Genomic DNA, 22,764 nt, shown 5'->3' on the forward strand with positions numbered 1-22,764 from the left:
TAGTTGTACATTTTTATTCATTTTTATTTACTGTAGATTAGAGACGCCGTGTTCACGTTCCTTTGTCGAAATGGCAAGTCCCAGACGTTGATGAAGACCAAACACTTCACTTATTTTAAGAGGCACTTGATCTCAAAGGGTCACTCTGAAATAGTGCAGGAGCTGCTGAACTGCCTCATGGGGCAAAATGTGTAAGTTGATCTTGCATGAAATTGTAAATTGTATTGATTCAGTGCATCAGTTTTCCAAGTTAAACAACATTTTTGTACTGTTGTTGTACTGGTGAAGCGATTCTACATAACAGATTTACAAGGAATAATCTACAGTCAGCCAGTCAGTCTTACAAAATAAACCCTGATAGAGTGATCGGGAAGTATTAAGATGAGCACTGCAAAAAATGTTACAGTAATATTAATACTAAAGTTCTCCGAGGTCAGAGAGAATTTTCTCTCAATTTGTGCGGATCATTTGCTCTTTTAGAGTAACAATCTTTAGACTTTTTTTCCTAACTGAGTAACAGTTCATTAGAAGTTAAACGTTCACGTGAAGATACTGTTTTGGGAATCAGTATATAATCAGTATTTAGATTTGACTTGATGTGTGTCAGTTGTCGTTTAATTTTTCTCCCCCAGAAATTTACTTTGACTAGTAACAATCAAGATATTATATGTAAAAGGATATGATTCTTTGTAATGTATAGGAATGCACATATTCTTTAGTCCAAGCAAATATACCAGAACTAATCAGAGAACTGCTACAGATTTAACTGTGGCTTAACAGTAATGGGATGTTAAAGGGTTACTTCAGCAATTAGCATTAAGCTTTGTATCAGTAGAAACCCGGTAGTATATTTGAATTATGGTACTTTCCCCCTCATATCCCCCTGAGACAAGAGAATTATACATTTTATTTCTGGAAAAGATCCTCTGATGACACAAATATCGTCATTTTGCATTTTGAATTCCTATGAAAGTTAAGCTTCCATAGGCATGATCTGAAAACGTGCCAGACTGGACACGCGTCGTGAATGACTGCTGCGCTTACCTCAGCTCTGCTCAGCTCTTCGCTCTCGTGATGAATGAAATCTGACTCCTGCTGCGTCTGTGCCGTGACTTTCGCTCGGCTCACTCACACTTTATTGAAAAGACACGTTCAGTTTTTAATTGTAGTGTCTGTTCTATAACTGAACAAAATTATTTTATTACTATGAAAATCACAACAACGGTGGGGGCGGTGTCATGGTGGGCAAGTGATAACCAGTGGCCGTGGCTTGGGAGTGGCCTCGTTGAGTAGTGAAGCAAGTGCTTACTGGGAGTTGTCTTTCATCCACATGAGACAAAAATACATTTTTGTCTTTTCTCAGTCTAAAAGGCACCAAATTCAAAAATTATTTCACATTTCTACTACATAAATGACCCAGTTTAAATACACATTCATCTTCCCAGCGCTGAAGTACCCCTTTAATTGAGTCCCTTACATTTACAAGAAAAATAAATGACTGTAACATTTCATTTTTTACATCACAAAAAAAATCTGTTTTAACAGGAGAGTGCAGATTTGTTTTTAAATCCACTGTAACTCACGTAATTGCCAAAATTGTTCCTTCATAATTAACTTGCAGTTTTATGCTTCAAACACTAGAGGTCCAGAAGTTACATTGTGGAGGTATTTTTATTAGATGGGTGTTCCTAATCTTTGTGTTAGAAAGTTACAAAGTTGCATAAAAGAATAGTGTCTTTCACTGTCCTTTTTTCCCTTTGAATAGTGAAGAGGAGGCCATTTCCTTTGCCCACGAGTATCTGAAATACAGAGAGATGAAAGGAGGACAAACAGCACCTGTGAGCAACACGCTCTCTGATCCTGTCAGGGTAATGCCTCTTAAAATATATATATATATATATATATATATATATATATATATATATATATATATATATATATATATATATATATATATATATATATATATATATATATATATATATATATATATATATATATATATATATATATATATATATATATATATATATATATATATATATATATATATATATATATATATATATATATATATATATTATTTGATTTTTTTGCAATGAATATTTATTGTGGTTGTATAAAATCTGCTACGGTTCTCATTTAATTAATTCATTTATTTTTTTGTCCTTCAGGATTTTTTGGAAAAGGCACTGGAATCTAGGGGTGCTCAAACATCGGCATGAGATGAATAATTTTTTTGGAATGCGTAGGCAGTAATACAGTATTTTCCCTCATTGCAAGCCTGCATAAGTAAAATGTAATCTGCTTGCCTATTTTACATATTCTTTCTTAATAGTATTTCAGTACTCATGTTTTGTGAATATCAACACCATTGTGTATGTAGACACACCTGGTTTACAAATAAAAATGACTATTCAATTTTTTCAATAATATGGAAATCTTTATGGAGCATTTAAAAAAGGCACACTGTTGGTAAGTGGATGACATGAGATCCTTTTCGACATTCCTCAGGAATCTAGCCAGTAGTTTTTTTTTTTTTTTTTATGATTAGGTCATGTTTATCATTAGATAATAGACTTGAATTACAGTTAGCTAATGTGAGCAACGGTGACCACGACCAGATGCCAGTTGTGCACAACACCACTGTAGATGTTTATGGCCCACTGTGACGAATAATCATGAGAATTTTCATTCCATTTAATTTCCCAGAAAAATGGCTTGCAATCTTTTGAGAATGTCAAAGAAAGATCTCATTCTGTTGATTCCAACCTTCTCTGAAAGAAGCACATTTACACTGCTGCTTTAGTGATACTTTGAACTTTAATCTAGCAAAGAAATGTAGACACCTGAAACTAAACTTTCAGTAAATAGGGCAGTTCTGCTGAGGAGATGGAACTGCAGGCCAACTTTAGTTGAATGAAAGAACTACAGTTTGCTTTATTGGATTAACGTCAACATTTTTAGACGACATTTAATTTGGCTTTATCTTAGGATAATAATTTTCCCCTTTCAGAAGGTGATAGAGGAGTCCAAAGCAAGAGATATCCCTATGGTCATTGATGCAGTCTCAAATTCCAGCTGTTGAACAGATGGGATTTTCTTATGGCAGAGACCCTTGGCACCAAGTGAGAAAGGCATTTATTTAGCAAATATTAGTTAGATGCTATTAATACCAATAGTAGCAGATACAGCACTATTACAGCACTATTTCCACCTCACTGTATTGTAGTACATGCAAACAGTATGTAACAAATAACATTGTGTATATGATTATATTTATTAAAAATATAAATGGATGCTAGTGTTTTATGCCATCTTTCATTTGACATTGCAGTAAACTCCTCTGTGACAGTTTTGTTGGTAATGTTTGACTCCTTTTCTGTGGAAAAATCAGTCAGTCAAACTTTATATTAGGTGTCTTCCATCAAAAAATAAGTGCAATGTATTTAGTGTGTCCATGTTTTTATTGCAAAAGACTTTTGCTGCTTTTGAGGTGGTATACGGATTGGTTAGGAACAGGTTTGGTGGTATGGGTTGGTTTAAGGGTGGGTTAAAGGTAAGGTAAGTGAAGGGTATAATTAAAAAGTGAAATTATACGTAGGTGTTTTTTTGTTGTTGTTGCGGTTTTAAAAATAAGTACAATGTAAAAACATGTATGTACATGATAAATGCATCGTATGTACATGATAGATGCATTGCATCAAATGATTAATATAAATGTTAAAGACACCTAATATAAAATGGGACCAAATAATCTCACACTCTTAAAAGATGTCTATTGGGCTTGATGCAGATTAAACATACAGTAGCTGACTCAATCTAGAAGATTAAGCCATGTATATATATATATATATCCTGCAGTTTACACTAAAAAAGCTTTACACAAAATTCTAACACAAAAATGTCTGCACGGCCCTGTTCCGCCCTCGTGTCGAAAAATGTCATCAGATTAGAAAGGACTTGTCACTGTATGTAGGAGGGAAGGTTATTTTGATTCAAGATTGAGGCCATGTGATAAAAAAATAAAGATTTTCCTGGTCTTGGGATAAATCACTCATCATGAAAGCCTGATAACTGTGTTAATGGTCAAAGATTTCTCCCATTTAAATGTTTTGTTTCAAAATAGGCTACTTTGTTGGTCAGATTTGATTGTTTTGTAACTTTTTGGAAGTAGCCTAACTATTATTTTTGCAATACAACATTTTATCACTTTGACACTCTTATTAGTGGGGCTTGCCATAGGCGAGTTTATTATTATTTCCTTATTAATGTTGACTTTGCTAACTGATAAACCAGACCTGCTTGTAGGGTGAATTCAGGGTGATTGGGACACTTTTTTTGTCATCGAGATGACTTGGGAAAAGTGTCCCAATCAACCTGAATTCACCTATAGAAACCCCGTGCCTTTTAAATGGAAATGGCTGAATTTGAGTTTCAGAGGGGGTGTACTGTACATTGCGCGTATGACGTAAAGGTGGCGCGGCACATCTGTGACGATTTATCACGTTAAATGTGAACTCTTTTGACCAAATGTTAATTTAGGCGTGATTGAAACGTGCATTATTACTCCTCCCCCAGCAATGCTGTAGCACTACTCAAACCGGCAAGCCACGAAGCCAGAACAGGTTTTTCCTCCATGTCCTACTTAGCGTCACGGCGTTCCTGATAACACGCAAGAAAATAACCCTCGCACAGCCACACTGGACTGTCAAACGACGGATACTTGGAGCCTAGCGCGATAGGGAACTATTTGTCAAATCACAAAACCCGAGAGCTCCATAAAGGATGAATTCAATACGACAGGTGCCCTCGCGGGTTAAAAGCAAAAGGACGGAAACGATGTTGGGAGGCGAAAGAGAGCATTTCGAAAAACAGCAGGTATGGCAACATATGATAGTTGATGTCATGTTACGATGCTAATGGTTAGCGTTCTCATGTGGATACTGGGCTAGCATTGACTACATTTTTTATGACATAATATGGTGTTGCTTACACTCGAGCCAGCAGAATACATTACTGTGGATGCACGATTTCAAACAGCTTGCGTAGGCACTATCATACGCTATTGCAGTAAGAGCGTATTTCCAGAAATGTCGGCCATTAAAACATACAAATGTATTTATTTTTTCTTGTTTTAAGTGGTAAACTTGCCGAAACGAAACAATAGGTTTTCAAACAACTAGCAAGACCAGTTTGTATTTGACAGAACGTCATCCGGGGACTCGTTGAACCTGTCCATACAACTACGTTACCTACAAAAATGAGTTCAGCACGTGATATTAACATATGTTATCTATTTGGCAGTGATTGTTCATTCTTGACTGTTGACAGGCGTATATGATTTGTGATGCTCATATGGCCTGTCAGAATCAAAATAAATGGGACGGCGTAAAATGTAAATCAAGCAACAAAATTGTAATCAAAGTAATACGCAAGTTTTGTGCCATAGATTGTTCTTTGCAGTTATGTCACTTCAATCAAACTACATCTTTCTCTATTCTTTGCCAAAACAACCAAAAAAAAAAAAAAAACTTTGCTGAGACATTACTTTAAAATTACATACAATCATACACTAAATTGATATTGAACAGTACACCTGCATTCATGGGCTGACCTTGATTTAAAAAGTTTGAATGGACAGACTGATGTTTATCTTCTTAATAAAAAAAAAACAAATCTGAAGGCATGCTATTGCTGTATTATATTCATAATGTGATAGCCTACCTTTCACGGGAATTAACCCCGAACCTCTTAATCAAATAAGTTCCAGCTGAATAAAGAACAAAACTGTAGGATTTCTTTTCTCTTTTTTTGCATATTGAGAAGGAAAATAATATGTCGTCTGTTCAGGCGGTTAAATATCAAACTCTTGAGGTCACAAAAGTATGTCTGGTCTGTATCCTCAACCCTTGCTTGCCAAATTGTTTTTTTTAAGGTCTATTTTAAGTAGCTTGACAAGTTCTCCCTGTTTCATTATCTTTTAATTTTCACCTCAATAGGCCTAATCTAGTCAATAATAGCATTTCAGTTGTCAGTTTTCCTAGTACACTAGCATTTTGAACAGTTCCAACAAATAAGTTACAAATGTATTTCTGTCATGGAAGTAATTGTGTATTCTTATACGCAAATAGTTAAATTAAAAATAATGTTTACTGTGGTATATCCATACATTGTTTTGATATTTTAATTCAATGTTTCATGTTGGTCTTACGATGATACTTTTCACAATTCCTATTAAGTTGCTATTAGAGGAGAGGGATAGAATTTGTGGTAACACTTTATTTTAGGGTTCAATTCTCACTATTAACTAGTTGCTTATTAGCTTTTGCTGTTTATTAGTACTTATAAAGCACATATAATGCCTTATTCTGCATGATCATATTCTACATCCCTTAATCCTACCCAAAACCTAAACTTAACTACCTTGCTATGTATTAATAAGCAATAATTAGGAGTTTATTGAGGCAAAAGTCGTAGTTAATAGTGAGAAATGGACCCTAATCTAAAGTGTGACCGAATTTGTTTTGTGTATCATACATTTGGTTAAGTGTGTGTGTGTGTGTGTGTAAGATGTTAAAAGGCTGCATTTTTTCCCTGGTTATGCAGGCCCATTAACCTGGTTTGGCAGGTTGTTCTTCTCTTTCGGTTTGTACTCCACACATAGTACTGACTGTTCCTCATCATTTCCGACCAGCAACAACACTAAGTGGCTATTAAATGGTTGCACTTTATTTTGATGGTCTACTTCAGACATTCTACTAACTATTAGCATGTCAACTAACTCTTATTAGAGTATTAGTAGACTGCTAGGTTAGCTGTTAGGGTTCAGGTTAGTAGAATAAGTTGACATGTAGTTATAAATTTACTTATGGAGTAGGGTGTCTTTTGGGGAGCATCAAAATGCAGGGGTTGGTGTTAGCAGATACTAATCAGTCAATCTACTAATACTCTGGTAGTTGACATGTAGTTGCGAAGTTACTTATAGTTAGTTGAATGTCTATAGTGGACCATCGAAATACAGTGTTAAACACAGTTAATTAGTAGTTTTGTAATAAATATCTTCCAAAAAAGTAATTAAACCATTAATATGCAGAATGTTAATGACTGACAGCCTCAGTCACATCCACTTTCATTGCAACTTTTGGCATTCTGTCACTAAGGCCCAGTTGTTCAAAATAAATGTAATCAGATTTGGGTTATCGGATTGGCTCAAATCTTGAAAATGGGTAGTTCAAAAGGGGGAAAAAAAGTCTTCTGAAATCAGATTAGATCACATAATCCAATCTTGGTTTTGATCTGGATCAAACCCTTAGTGTGTTGTTCAAAACGTTTTAGTAAGATTGGTATACTTTTGATCCCAAAAATCTGGATTATCCTGATCCCAGTAGAAAGTTGAAAAATTGGTCAAAAATGCCAATGTTTGTATTATGTAGTACACATTTATATTTTGCACTTTATTTGTTTAAATGTAACAGTAGGCTATCTATTAAGCACTGCATTATAGTGAAGTTAAAAACAATTGAGATTTTGTCCCCATATAATTATCCAGCTGTGATTTAGAGATGAACCAGTCAAAGGAAGTTTCTAGCAATTTCAGCCCTTATTGCATGTATATTTAAAGTCCGATCTTAGCACACTTTACAGGTCTTAAGGCCTGTACACACTGGGACGAATATCGCGCGTGCTTATCGCCAGTGTTTTTCGAGACGTTTTTGGCGCATATTGAGTGTTCACACCCAAGCGATTGTCACTGGCGATGGGCAGAGTGAACGTGCACATTCACTTTACTTCAGCAGCTCCAGGCACATGCACAAAAGCGCAGATCTCATTGGTTGGCCAGTTTTTAACGCGCCGCGTCAAAACCAAAAAACGAACCCAAGGCGCCTGCCGTTTTGCGCGTTTAACTTCACTCAGCGTCAGTTTATCCTGTTACACTTCACTCAGTGTCAGTGTGCACACTCACATTGGCAGCCTTTGTTTAGTCACGTGGCATTAAATGTCGGCGATAAATGCGCGTGAAAATTGTCCCCGTGTGAACAGGCCTTTAGGGTGAACAATTAAAGGTGAACTATGTAAGATTTTTGCAGTAAACTATCCAAAAACCACTAGGCCAGTGTTATATATTTTGTTCAGTTGAGTACTTAGAATATCCCAAATGTTTCCAACTATTTATAAATTGTGAGAAATTGCTATTTTAACCAAGGAACCGGGACGTGTGAGCTATGCGTTTGAGGGAGTCGCCTGTCGATTGCGTCATATCTGCGTTACCCTCGGTTTCCGGTTTTATTTAGCAGAAACGCTGTACTCTCACTGCAGTGTGAACAAGTGTCATAGCAGCTGCCGAGCGAACGTCATAACTTCCTTTTCAACACACTCAGATATATCTAATACGATAAACAGAGCTGCGTTACCTCATACTCATGACTGGAAAAGAGGAAGTGGTGCCGGCGACGTGTCATAATAAAAGTCCCGCCGGCGACTATGCCATAATAACAGTCCCGCTCTTGAATCGCTGCTGCGGCCTTGCTCAGCTCCACAACACTCTGCCCTGCTCTGCTTCATACATTTTTGGGACTTTAGCTTATTCACCGTACCCCCCAGAGTTAGATAAGTCCATACATACCATTCTCCTCTCTGTGCGTGCCAGAACTCTGTCTGACGCACCCACCGCTAGCCTAGCTTAGCACATATCCGATATGGCTAGGAACTATTCTCTCATTCCTGCGTAATAATCAAGGAACTTTGCTGCCGTACCATGGGTGCAGCGGCGCAATGATATTACGCAGCGCCTGAAAATAGTCCCCAGCACGCTCTCTGTGTAAGCAGGTTGTCACGTTGGTTATGTTGACGGAAGTTAGCCTATTTTCAGGTGCTGGGTAATATCATTGTCCCGTTGCACTCATGGTACGGCAGCAAAGTTCCTTGATTATTACGCAGGAATGAGAGTATAGTTCCTAGCCATATCGGCCTAGAAAATCACAACTTTTCATTTTTGTCTTAGTACACGATGTAACTATACACATCACAACATGTAAATAGGAAAATGTTGGCGTTATTTTGTCGGAGCTGTTTACCTCCAATCTTTGTGCTAAGCTAGCGGTGGGTGCGTCGGACAGAGTTATGGCACGCACGGAGATGAGAATGGTATGCAGTGGTGTAAAGTAACGAATTACAAATACTCTCGTTACTGTAATTGAGTAGTTTTTCTCAGGAATTGTACTATATTAAGTAGTTTAAAAACAGTGTACTTTTACTTTTACTTGAGTACATTTGAAGTGCTGTATCGGTACTTTTACTGCGCTATTTTCCCTAAACCTGCAGTCTCTACATTATGTTTATTTTTGTCCTGCCAATGTGATTGGCCAAGGCGAATAATAAGTCCTGTCTCCATGCGCCACGCGTGTGACTCCCGTCATATCAACCATAGCGTTAGGGAGTCGCGACCAGCCAGAAGTGAGAGGCATGTGCGCTTTATGAAAGGGGGTTGGTGTATGATGACTTAAATCATGAAATTGCTCTGTGAGCCAACATACATCCTCATGAGAGAACGCGTCCAAAGTTAAGTGTTTCTTAAAGGGGCGGTACACTTCATTACAAATCTTATATAAAACTCCAAAAATATACATACCAGCATAATTAAATCAAAAGACAATCCAATGAAAATCCAAAAATATATTCTATATATAGAATCAGAATTTTTAATAATAAAGAAAAGATTTTGAGTGAAAATTATAATGTTGATTTTACACTCATTACAAGTGCATATTTTAATGTAATGTGTTCTCAAATGGCGATTTAAAATTGTAGTCCATGTATATAGCAAATAACTTTCATAAAACATCAGATTTATATTTAAATCAGGTTTATGTTTTCAATTACAAGCAAAAATAACCAGTGGTGAAAATTGTGAGTTACTCGATTCTGATTTCTGAAGTGTAGCCTATTCTTTTAACAGAGAAAACATCCACTGAAATTAAAGCAGTACAATGAATGCGTATTGAAAAGAAAGAACTGCTTTTTAAACATACAATTGTTAATGTACAACCTTTTTTAATGAACCGCAAGAAAACCTCTACAGACTGGTTGTCATTAATGTTACCAGATTATTGGTTGCTTTCTCAAATATTACATGGCTGTATTTTTTTGTGCTAGCAGTCAAAAATAAAACTTGGAGAAATATTGAAATACTGTTGATCTCATGTTTTTTTGTTCTTACTGAGAATCATCCATAAAAGAGTAGGCTACATTTTTAATTTGCAGGATATAAGGCAGAAAAACATTCATAGCATAATACTCACTACTCTGGAGTACTTTTACAAGGGCTACTTTTTACTCCTACTTTGAGTAGTATTTAGGACAGGTACTTTTACTTTTAAATTTTTTGACAAGTAACAATACTTTTACTTGAGTATGCTTTTTCAGTACTCTTTCCACCAATGATGGTATGTATGGACTTATCTAACTCTGGGGGATACAGAGAATAAGCTAAAGTCCCAAAAGGTCGGCGTGTTGGAGCCGCATGGATTACTTTTATGATGGATTGATGCACTTTTTTGGGCTTAAAAAAAAGTTACAATTCACTCCCATTATAAAGCTGGGAAGAGACAGGATATTTTTTTAATATAACTCCGATTGTGTTTGGCTGAAAGAAGAAAGTCATATACACCTAGCATGACTTGAGGCCGAGTAAGTCATGGGATAATATTCCTTTTTGGGTGATACTAACCCTTTAATTGTGCTGTTTTCAGTCCCTTCAATTAAAAAAGTGACCCATCGCTGATTGTTCTACCTGTTTTTCTTAACAAAGCTAGCAGCCAACATTGTGATATGTAGTCCCATTTCGAGCTCTGGAAATCTGGAAATTTGCATCTGGATCTGGGTGATCCAGCACAAAAGTAGTATGGATTACCTGGATAACAAAACATGGTATTTCCCAATCTAGATAATTCTGATCCAGATTAAAATCTTTAAAAGAAAGTCATTGGAACAACATGAGAGTGGAACTGTTGGAACTGTTGTTTAAATGCTCACCCAAAACATCAGAAACTATCTCACACAAAAGATCAATGTTCTTTTCTCACTGACTGGTCAAATATGCCACATAGTTCTGTCTGTTTACTTTACAGCCCTGTGTGTTTTGCGTCAGTCTGCTCTGCTGTAAGCTCTCGCGTGAGTTGGTTCGCCCTGCATTGACACATGTTGCCAAGCAACCTAGTGCCTTTGTGTTATCTCTGTAAAGCGAGTATTCAGGTGGGTATGTCAGCTTATCGTAGGGATGTCCTTGCACGAGTTAGTGAGTGCACTCTTAGTGTAGGTTGAGTCAGGTGGGGCTTCCGGGATAAAACATATGGCAAATAAATGTGTGAATGATCCGATGTGGTGACCTCTAGCGGGAGCAGCCGAAAGTGGGAAAGAGAGAGGGATCATAGGGATGTCCTTGCTTCAGGAGTGTATGCAGAGGAAGTTACCTTGAAAGAACAGGGTGTATTGTACACTGCTGAGAACTGTTTATGGTTGCCAAACAAACAACATGGTACATTAAAATGGATTGCACTCAGATGTGTGTATGTCAGGCTGTTTTATAATGGCGTAATCTGTATGTGGTCATCTGTCAGTATGTAATGTTTTGGCAGTGTTCTTGCACCTCAATTCCACATCGTCCTTTCTCATTAAGTAGGTTATAGAATGCCGATCTATTCACTGAGAACAGGAAGGGCAAACCCAGTTCTGGCTCAGGTTTCCTTCAGTGTTGAGTGTTCAGCTGCCTCTATTTGGTGACACAAAAAGACAGTAGGCAAAATGAGAAGCATGCGAAACAGTCTTCCAGGGACAGTTTTTTACTCTCTGTTAATGGCCAAAGGAAGTTAAAATTCAGGCTCTGGAATTGTTTCTTGTAAAACAAAGTAACTTTTTTTTCCAATGTTTTCCATTTTAATGGTTGAATTACATTAATGAGGCCATATTATACCCTTTTACAAAGTCTTGATTTTGTTTTTTACGGGCTACTTGAATAGATTTTCATGCTTGAATTGTCCAAAACTTTTTTGAATGTTTTATTGTATTTATTTAAACCATTTTTCACATATTTTACATATTGCAGAACCTCTCTTCCCAGTCTGTCAGTAACGCTCTGTTAAGGTCTCTATGAAGCCACTCCTTCTGAAAAGCGCAGTGTGCTCTGATTGGTCGGCTGGACCAGTGTGTCACGCCCCTTACCATAACCGCGAGTTTCAACCAGGCCTTGCCCTATTTTTTGCATATGCCTTGGCTAGGGATTATTTAAATGAAAAATAATATGACGTGTTCGTTTCCCAGAAGAAAGTTCAGAAACAGTGCACACTCATATAGAGAATAACTCCCTATGGAGTGACATTATGCTTTGGAACTTAGCAGATCTTTTTCACACATTAAATAAAGTTAAAGATGTCAAATAAAAAGCTGAAGTGAACGACGATACGATTGCAAATGGACAAACAAGCGAACATGACACATGAGCATATTCAAGCAAAAGCCAGCATTTATTAGTTATAAAACCACTCCCCTATCGAAATTTACGAGATACGTTAAATGACATTTAGATATTTTTTCTTGTTTTCTGGAAAATAAAAGGAAATTGAAGTGAGTTTTTGTTTAAAACAAGCAAATATATCTGCCAATGGGGTATATATATATAAAATAGAAAAGGGACCGGCCCCCGGGTATGTCCACAACATCGAATCTGGCCCCCTTTAAAAAAAGTTTGGGCACCCCTGTGCTAGAGGGAGCATCCATTCAGGTTGTAGCGGTATTTGACAGTTGAGAGAGGGGGCAGCTTTACTGTGAGTGGGCGTGGTTTCAGGGCAGACAGCGGACACGCCCCCAGCATTTGATAGCAGAGAATAGACCAATTTACAGCCTACGTCACACTGTCACGCAGGTTCAATTGTGCATTTTGGTTGCAAAAGACGATCTGGAAAGTGTTGTATTGTATGAAACGCATTGGTTTAAATCGTGCTTTAGGCTACACATATAACAACAGTTGAATGATTTCAGCAAAGAAGCAGTTAAATTTGATTAAATGTTTGATTAAATTGCTGACACTTAATTAAAATAATGAAAATTTGAAAGAAATTTGAGAAAGTTTAAGATTAAGTTTTAAGATATAATTTTTGTATTTTCAAAATGTAGGCTAAATTTGATATATTTGGAGCACCATATACAGTATATATTATATAGCCTATATTTTGAAAATAAAAAAATGTAAATGAGGCTATAACATCTATTTAAGCATTTGTGTTTAATTTACTACTTCAGTTGAACAATACTACAGCCTGTAAAACATTTAAATAAATATCAGTAAATAATGGTAATATAAATTATATAAGAAAGTTAATTATTAGTTAAATATGTTTTATATTTCCCCACAGGAACTCTCTATGCGCTCTATGCCGCTTTGCGCAGAAAGGGATGTGGGACACGAGCAGGAAAGAGAGCATCGCTTTTCTAATATCTTCATGTTTTCTCCTGATGTTCCAAAACTGATAGTTGTAGTAAAAGGTGTGAAGAGCGAAATTATCTTCCGCAGGGTCAAGCAATGTAGGCTTTGTTTGATTATGCGCTGCGGGAGAAAGAGAAACTAAAAATCTCTGGCATGTATGAAATGCGTTATACACATAAACTTTGACACACCTTAAGTTTAATAACAAGCACAAACTGTGTTAAATAGAGTTTGAAGTAAAATGTATCTGGCAGCACCGTTTTCTAATTTACCACAGTAAATTATGCAAACTCCTAATTAAAATCAAACAAAAGGAAGAAACGTATAATCCCCTGTGAGAGACGAAAATTAAGATTTTGGAAAATAAATAAGAGATTCCACGTCCAGTAGAATAACATGGAGTAAGCCTATTGTTAAATTCGTGGAAAATCGGGTGAACAGATCGCAAAATGTAGGCAAAGCTTAAATTTGGCTCACCTCACAAAGCTCTCTCTCGTTCGTTTCGAATACGTTTCCATGGCTGCGATGTAACATTTAATTGTGAACCTATTGTTTATTTTGTAAAAAATGTTTGTGCTTCAATCATAATATTCACGTAAAACAGCATTCACATACAAAAAAAGTGTTTTGTGTTCAGCCCTAAAATAACATCTAATAATCTATAATTAGTCATCTATAATTATATATCTATAAATAATCTATAATCTTTTTAAATCTAACAATTTTGTACCGCATCCATGTAATTTTCTATATGTAAATGCGGTCTCCCCTGGTTTTCTGCAACCTAGCTGCGCGCGCTTGTGACACCCCTCCAAATCCTTGACTTCAGGTGTTCAATCCCTTCATGAAGTCATGAAGTGGTAGGCCACGTAAAACCACAGAGCGGGGTCAGCGCATGCTGAGGGTCACAGTGTGCAGAAGTCGCCAACTTTCTGCAGAGTCAATAGCTACAGACCTCAAGTATGGAAGCTTGTGTCCGCCATGGAATAAAACAATTTAAAAGATAACTGCGACTTATCTCGCAATTTTGCCTTTTTTTCTCACAATTGTGAGATAAACTTACGAGATATAGTCTGAACTGTGAGTTATAAAGTCAGACTTGCGCGATATAAACTCACAATTGCCAATGAAAAAAATTGTTGGTTTAACTTTAAAAAGAAAATAGCCTGGTTTCCTTAAAATTGAGTTAATTGAAATTAAAAAATTTGAGTTAATACAATGAAGGAAATTGGTTTAATAAATGGCAACACAGAAAAATATTATTGTATCTCTGAACAACATAAATTAAAAAAATGTGATAAATCATGAAAATTTCACAAGTTTCACTGCATTATTACAAATAAAACACAATTACGCAATATGTTTACAAAATCTTTTAATAATATTTTAATAAAGGATGATGTCGATTCTCAAAAACGTTCATTGTATTAACTCAAACTTTTAATTTCAATGAACTCAAAATTAAGGCAACCAGGTAACTTACTTTTTAAATGTTTTTTTTACAGTGTACTTTACATTTTGCGACTATTTTTCTCACAATTCTGACTTTATAACTCGCAATTGCAACTTTATATCTCACAATTCTGACTTTATATCACACAATTCTGACTTTATATCACACAATTCTGACTCTATATCTCACAATTCTGACTTTATATCACACAATTCTGACTTTATATATCTCACAATTCTGACTTTATATCACACAATTCTGACTTTATATCACACAATTCTGACTTTATATCACACAATTTTGACTTTATATCTCACAATTCTGACTTAATATCTCACAATTCTGACGTTATATCTCACAATTCTGACTTTATATCACACAAATCTGACTTTATATCTCGCAATTCTGACTTTATATGCGCGCGCATCCTGTATGTTTACAAACAGTAAATTGGTCTATACTGCTTATTTTTTCAAGATTTTGATAACTTATTTTATTTTCTTGGCGTTTTTTTTTTTTCATCATTCAAATTTGGCTGGGTGTTTAATAACAATTTTTTCTGTGGTGTGACAAACTCATATTTAATATTGCTTTAAACAGACTTTAAGTGTTTCTGTCAGCTTTCTGTAATGTGTAATGTTCCTGTGAAAGCAACTTAGCATCTTGATGCAATATCAAAACTGATATCGCTAAACAAACCAGTCATTTAAATCGGGCTGTACGATTAATCATATTTTAACCGTGATAAAGTTTTCTGCTTCTCTCAATGAATTAAAAACAACGGTCTGCTTGTTATTTGTTATTTGTCCTGAAAGTTACATTGGTAACAATCCTCCACTGCCTTCCCTGCTTGTGGCCAGATGTCAAGAGCTTAAATCCTCCAAAAGGAGCTTTTCTCTTTAAAGGATACATTTTCTGCCCTGGATTTGTTTGCAGTGTTCAGCCATTTCAAAGATGAAAAGAAAAAAACCCACTATGAGTATCTGTCAGGGTTATGTTCATTGTGCCTGTATTTCTTGTGTTTTCTTTCAGTTTAGTCATGTTAGTTCCCTTGTTAGTTTCCTTGGTTGCTATTAGTTATACCTGTGTCTTCTATGCCGAGTTCACACTGCCAGATTTTAGCACCGATTTTGCAAAATCTCAGACAAACGCCCGAAATCATAGGCAAATTCATGCTCGTGCACACGCGTGACAATCACACAGTGTGAATGATCAAAGACGCGATCTGAGAGGATCGCAGATGAGTCGCAGACGCCCGTGAGATATTTGGCATGTTAAATATCTGGACTAGTCTGCGATTCAAATTCAAAAGCCGACGAGTTTGAAAATTGTGCAGTGTGAACTTGGCATTAAGTGTAGCTTATATACTCCCTGTTTTGTCAGTTCTTGGTCGGTTATCGTCTTAGTATATGTGTGAAGTGTAAGTCGTTAATCTCCTGAGATTCTCCAGTGTGTTCTGGTAGTTTAATAAATACTCTTTGTTTACATGATTCATTCGTGTTGGACTGCCATATGGCTGTGACAGTATTGTTCTTTGCAGTCTCTGTATGAATTTGCATTTGTGTAGCAATATGGCTCTCAGGTTTATCTCATTTGCAACTGAATAGCTTCCATTAAAATATCTAATGTGAAAAGCACTCACCAAATCCATGCATTACAAGAAGTCGAATTAATGGTAGTGTTCAATTCACTGTTATCAAAAAAATTTTAATCAATATACGTTTTTTGGATTAGGTAAAGAACATGTAAAATGTGAAATGGCCTTGTATTACATTACCCCTTTTGATAATTATGCAATAATAATATTTAATATATAAAGTAAACATTATATCATATAACAGTTATATAAAACGTTAAATATATAACGCTTTTAACTTTTTAAACTATATAACAGTTTATATATTATACAAACTTTAGAGCACTTACTCATCACTGTTCTTTGTATGATCGGGTTGGTTGGTCTGCATTGTCCACCCGTAGACTTAATCATTGGTACATTTTTATCTACAAGGCAATTCTTGGTCTGCTTCCCCCATACCTTCAATCTTACATCGAAAAGAAAAGTACAGGAAGATATTGTCTTCGTTCTGAGGACATATTTTTATTAACTGTCCCTCAAGTCCAGACAGAACTGGGAAAAGGGGCTTTCAAGTATGCGGCCCCCTGCACTTGGAATCAGCTGCAAAATGTGCTGAATCTTAAGGAGCCAGTTTCGTTGGTTGATTTTAAGTTACTTTTAAAAAACATGGAAGCTACACAAACTGACTGTAGATGTTAAGACTGACTCAGTTATGACGGACGATCCTTGCTGTTGTTTATCGCTTGCGATAATATGTGAAATTCTGATTTCTTATGACTTTATAATTATTTATTACTTGTACAAATTGTTATATGTTGATGTTATATGTTTTTATTTCTGTAACCTTGTTAAATGTGCTGCTGCCTGTCTTGGCCAGGACGCTCTTGGAAAAGAGATTTTTAATCTCAATGAGTTTTATTCTGGTTAAATAAAGGTAATAATAATAATAATAATAATGCTGTAACAATTAGTGCAGCCCTACTTTTAAGATAAATCCTGCTTTTTTTCTTTTTCTTGTTTTCCGTTGGAATAATTGATGAGAGTGCTTCTTGATTGCTTATTAGCTGCTGTGTGTGATAAGCCGCCAAATTTCTAACTGTTGCATTTGTTTAACAATCATAAATATGATTTCTATTCATGTGGCTCTCTGGGAAACTAATGATAATGATATGCCAGATGTTCAAATCAAATCTGTTATTTGGGATTCACCATATTTTTTTAAATAATAATAATTAGGGCTGTCCCTGACTGATGGAAACGCAGTGATTTTGCAATAGTTTTTTATCGACAGTAGAAAATATTGCAAAAGTTTTGTGCAAATCTGTAATGGAAATGCTGCTACTGTTGTCGTGGGTGTTTTTTTTTGTCCGCAAGTTGAAGCAACCCCAACCCCCACCTCAGAACTCGATTTTTACACCCCGGAACATGATTTTTACACCATGGGATTTATGGTAGTTTTGGCTGGCATTGGGCGAGTTTTGAATAGCAGTTGGTAGTGCTGGGCATTTATACCGGTTCATACCGAATACCGGTATTTATTTTTGTTATGATATCAATTTTGATTATACCGCAATACCTATATATGTCGCTTAGACAAGGTTCGGAACGCGGCGCAGCGCAGCACATCACTGTTTGAGAGGGGTCCCGTTTCACTGTTGCACTGTAGTAAGAGCACAGCTGAGATCGCATCACAGCCTATGGCTGAATCCGAAATCGCCCCCTAAAGCCTCATTCACTATTCCCTATGTTATCCACTTCTATTGTTCACTTGAAGGAGTGAATGAAAACAAGTGAGTGAATTCACACAGCCGTTATGTGTGCATCGACTGTACACTCGTTATTGCGGTGCAATGTGAGATTGAATGAGTGCACTCAATAACGTCCACTATGGTTTCGGACACCACTACAAATGGCTGTCCCCTCAAATAATGCCCTTTGAGGGTATAGGGGGCGATTTCGGATGAAGCCCTTGATTGCAGCGGAGAATTCAAGCTACTCGCGGCGCGCAAGAGAGAGCGGTTTCTGCGCAGAGAGCCGTGATGAGATTAACAACATTCTCCACATAGATCTTATAGCACATATAGACCGGAGCGAGCGTGTTTAAGTTAACATGAACCAGCGCACATATTTGCACACATATTTGATCATGTCTTCTTCAAATGAAATGTATATGCAAAGGACACTGATACTACAACTGTACGTCTGATCACGACCGCGATGACATGATGGGTTATTCTGCTACACGGAAGACAATGATGTAAGTTAATAAATAGACTGACAATTCAAAGAAGATTGGGCAAAAAACTGCTTTATTCTTTCTGTGTTAAACTGACGTGTGTCATTTGGTCAGAGACTGTAGTGCTCTTAAATGAACTGAAAATATCTTTAGACCTTCTGCGTTTCTCCCTCGTTTTGTCAGTTTGTTGTTATAGGGTTAGATTTTTTAAAATGCTTAAGGTGCCCTCAACTCGTGGTCATATTTTAATATTCATGTGTCTGTAATGAGTGTGTTGCAAGTCTGTGTTTTATTGGTTGTTGTCTCCCCACAGCATCATTTTGTGGGGCTTTGCAAACCTGTATTAACTCTAGTGTGGAATTTTTCTACAATATTCACTCATCATGACAGTAAAATAGGGCATTCTAGTCAATCTACTGCAGTATTTCCTCTCTCAATTAGTAGAAAATGTGGTTAACACCTGGTCAAGCATAGGCGAAAAAAAATACTGTCATACACCGCGAAACCGATATAATTTAGAAAAATACTGTGATATACATTTTTGGTCATATCGCCCAGCACTAGCAGTTGGCCAGACTTTGTTTTACGCAAACCTGGCAACACTGGTTCACACGGTTAGCCAACCATGCTGAGAATTCCCGGCTGAGAGCAGTTTGTAATTGTGCTGTGCCAAACCAAGCTAAAGTGGAAATATAACTTGAACCACTTGGCCCGACGGTGGAAAAGTAGCTCTTGTTACCATCAATATATCATTCATCAGTAGCCATTTTCATTAAATGTTATTCAACCAGGAACATTTCACGTGAACACCGCTTTTTCTCCTGTTTTAGTGTTTAGTGTTCACATTTTAAAGTAAAGTAACAGTCAGAAAATAGGTTTTTCATCAAATGTACCTACTCAGTATGCGATTTTAGAAAGAGAATAACCCCTGCGGGAAGTAACCCTCCAGGAACAAAATTGACTAGCCCTGAGTTAAACCATAGAGGAAAGGACCCCCCAAAACAGAGTCTGTTATGAAAGTTAGCCAATAGGCAGACCATCTGTCGAAGATTGTGTGCCAGCGTTTGGCACCTAACCAACCCAATTCCTAGGGCTGACATGCTTTGTTCTGCACAATCTGCTCTTTGTGCTGTCCATCGCCTTCATTTTGTTCTCCCAGTTTTGGGGCTGACCAGCACAATCTCACTTGCACATTAATGAGCCACAGACCAACATTCAAAGGAATGCACATTAAATTCTGTGCCTCAGTTTTGTGCTTTTGTAAAAGATATTCCAAACGGTCAACTTTTTTTTTTTTCTGCCCTAGCTGATCTGAAAAAGCATCCACTGCTAAACATGCAATTTATAATGAATATATTTTTTTGCATTATTTTTCATTTTCAAATAAGTATGTAAGACTTGTATTATAATTATTATTCAGTTAATGTAATGAAGATGATTGTTATTTGTAGTAGGATCATGTGGGAGATGTGGCTGCGCATTATTAGTGAGCCAGTAGCCGCTTCTCCATTACCCTTCGAATTGCGGATTGAAAATACGGCCAGTGGAAACACGTAAATTTAGCAAAAACTCCCATATATAGCAAAAACAATTTTACGCTCACATTAGGTGGTTTTTCAGGCAATTCAAAAAGGAAATATTCGCAAACCTGCAATGGTTTTTCGCATTTACAGGTCACCTGGTGTATGTAAAAGTGGATCATTCTTTACAGATGACGTTGTGTGTTTGGACAGAAGACGAGACCGAGTTCTTTATTAAACTCATAGACAATAGAATTACAGGAATACTGGATTCTAAAGACCTTGAAGCAGATATGAGGGAGAAACACACACACATCATACGCTCAAGTGTAGGGCTTTCCTTGCCATTAATGCTTGGATAACACGCACGTCTCCTTTCACTAAAAATAATGGCCAGTGCGGTGAATGGGATATACATAAACCTACCAACATATGTGGCATAATTTTTTGAATGACAAGTTTTAGTCAGTTAATGGAAACGCTGTCATTTCGCAATCGTTTTTTTATCAACATTTTGAAAATCTTGCAAATGTTTTGCGCAAATCTGTAATGGAAAAGCAGCTAGTAATAAAGAATGGTTATTTTATTAAAGGCCTGATACACCAAGGACGATAAAGATATAGTTCTAAAAATCGTTCTCAATATTAAAGAATAGAGTTCACACCACAGCTAAAATGATAATGCACAGAGAAACAAAATCGTTGGAATCACTTTCAAAACAATTTTATCCAGCTGATGAACGATAAAAACATTGACAGCCAATCAGAATCCATCCTGCTGTAATGAGCTTAAGCATTTAAACTGACAGACAAGCACACGATTAGAATAGACAGACCGATATCGTAATATACTTTATATATAGTTATATCGGTCCTAGTGTGAATGGGCCTTAAGAGTGGTAAAGATATTTTCTTCAATATTTTCTTGTTTTAAACCATACCGTGTGCAGCTTTAAAATGTACCTTTTGCCACACAAAAGGTGTATTTAGTGTAAAATTGCATCCGTGATATGGATTATATTTAATTTACTTTGAGAAGACCTCAATTTTCTGCGGTGCCACAGCACGTCGTGTGATGCCTGATCCCAGAACAAAAGATGTGTTCACGGCATGTTGGAATAACTTGTAGAACTTGTAAACTATACCGCTACGACTTGTACCATATACTGTTGCAATGTGATGAAACACTCAAAATGGCAGCCGCTGCAGCAGTAAAAATTACAGCACTTATCTAGCATTATTTCTGTTTAAGAATTCCTATAATTGACTATTGTTAGTGTCTTAATAATGTAAGATTAATCTGAAAATAAACAAAAAATCTTAGAATACAGTTTAATGTAGCTAGCTCAGAGTTCGGAAACGTCTTAAATGAGGTAAAATAAACATATTTGTATAAACTGTTACTTGTATTGTGGTTTTGTCTATTGATTACTCAAACTACGCATTTTGGTGCTAATATTTGTGTTAAATACAGTTTTTTGACAGGAAAGAAAACAAGGCTTTGAGAGATGGAAGTACAGTGGGTTCAATGGATTGTACTGTTGTTTAAAAACAGACCGATTGTTCAGCTGGTGTTGGTGTAACGTCTGTCCAAAACAAAAGACGTTCCAAGAAAAACACTTCATAAATCAGTTTTGAAAGTTGTTTGTAGTTGTGAAAATTACATGATCTAGACGTTTATAGGATGCGTGCCATTGGAAAGATTGTAAGTCTTTCCCTCACAGCCTTGTTTTTATCTGCCTAAATTCAATATGGCGTCTGACTAAAGTCTGTATGAGCAATTAAGGAACCTGTGCTAACCAAGCCATTGAAATGAATAGGGATGCTAATGGAATAAGGCTCTTTAGAGTTTTGAGTCTTAGAACTTCTTGTCAGGAAGCAGTGTCAGAGCATTTTAGTGCTTTGTATTATTATTGTTAGATGTTCAGTCCACATTAGCAGAAGAAAGTATGTTCAGGAACAATTAATGGAGCCAAACATCATAAAAATGATTTGATTCTGTTGAGTTTTCTTGGGCTTTGGAGCCTTCACATAAGATACCATGCCTAATGTTTTTAGTCTACCGTTTTTGTATTTATGTGACAGGGAGACATTGACAAATAGTTTGAAAGGACATGAGGATGAATAAATAATGACATCATATACATTTTTTGGTTACCAATTCTTTTAACAAACAAAAAAAGGCCTGTATTCAATCTCAAATCACAATGCATAAACAAACAAAACTTGCATAGTAATTTTTCTCTTTCCTTTCCTTTTTAGCTCAGCAGCATCAGTAAGGCCATCAATTCCACAGAGACGCCGCTGAAGGAGAAACATGCACGCAGTATCCTTAATTCATCTATTTATTCAACTATTATCCAGCTATTAGGTCAACCATTCACAAGAGGATAAGTAGTACTGCAATCAGCTCAGAAGTTCTGTGTTAGTTATTATTGGTTTAAAAGTGTTAAAAATGTTGTCAAACATTGCTGTCTGATAATGCTGTTAATTATTG

General features: G+C 36.3%; 2 protein-coding genes across 2 annotated transcripts in view; both read left to right on the top strand.

Annotated features, from left to right (window-relative positions):
- The window catches only part of kntc1 (kinetochore associated 1), a gene marked incomplete at its 5' end in the record, with an annotated part of 61,157 nt that extends 57,857 nt beyond the window's left edge, over positions 1-3,300 (top strand). Inside the window, 3 exons of the mRNA XM_079814471.1 lie at positions 37-191; positions 1,766-1,868; positions 2,175-3,300. Coding sequence (XP_079670597.1) covers positions 37-191; positions 1,766-1,868; positions 2,175-2,225 — 309 coding nt within the window. The 3' untranslated portion in view covers positions 2,226-3,300. The remainder of the gene's footprint in view (positions 1-36; positions 192-1,765; positions 1,869-2,174) is intronic.
- A 1,187-nt stretch (positions 3,301-4,487) lies between these two features.
- hip1rb (huntingtin interacting protein 1 related b) overlaps positions 4,488-22,764 on the top strand; it is a 60,580-nt gene continuing 42,303 nt past the window's right edge. The window contains exons 1-2 of the mRNA XM_079815962.1: positions 4,488-4,881; positions 22,530-22,593. Of these exons, the coding sequence (XP_079672088.1) occupies positions 4,789-4,881; positions 22,530-22,593 (157 nt within the window). The 5' untranslated portion in view covers positions 4,488-4,788. The remainder of the gene's footprint in view (positions 4,882-22,529; positions 22,594-22,764) is intronic.

Source organism: Gobio gobio (assembly GCF_949357685.1).
Source record: "Gobio gobio genome assembly, chromosome: 4".
Lineage (NCBI taxonomy): Eukaryota > Metazoa > Chordata > Actinopteri > Cypriniformes > Gobionidae > Gobio > Gobio gobio.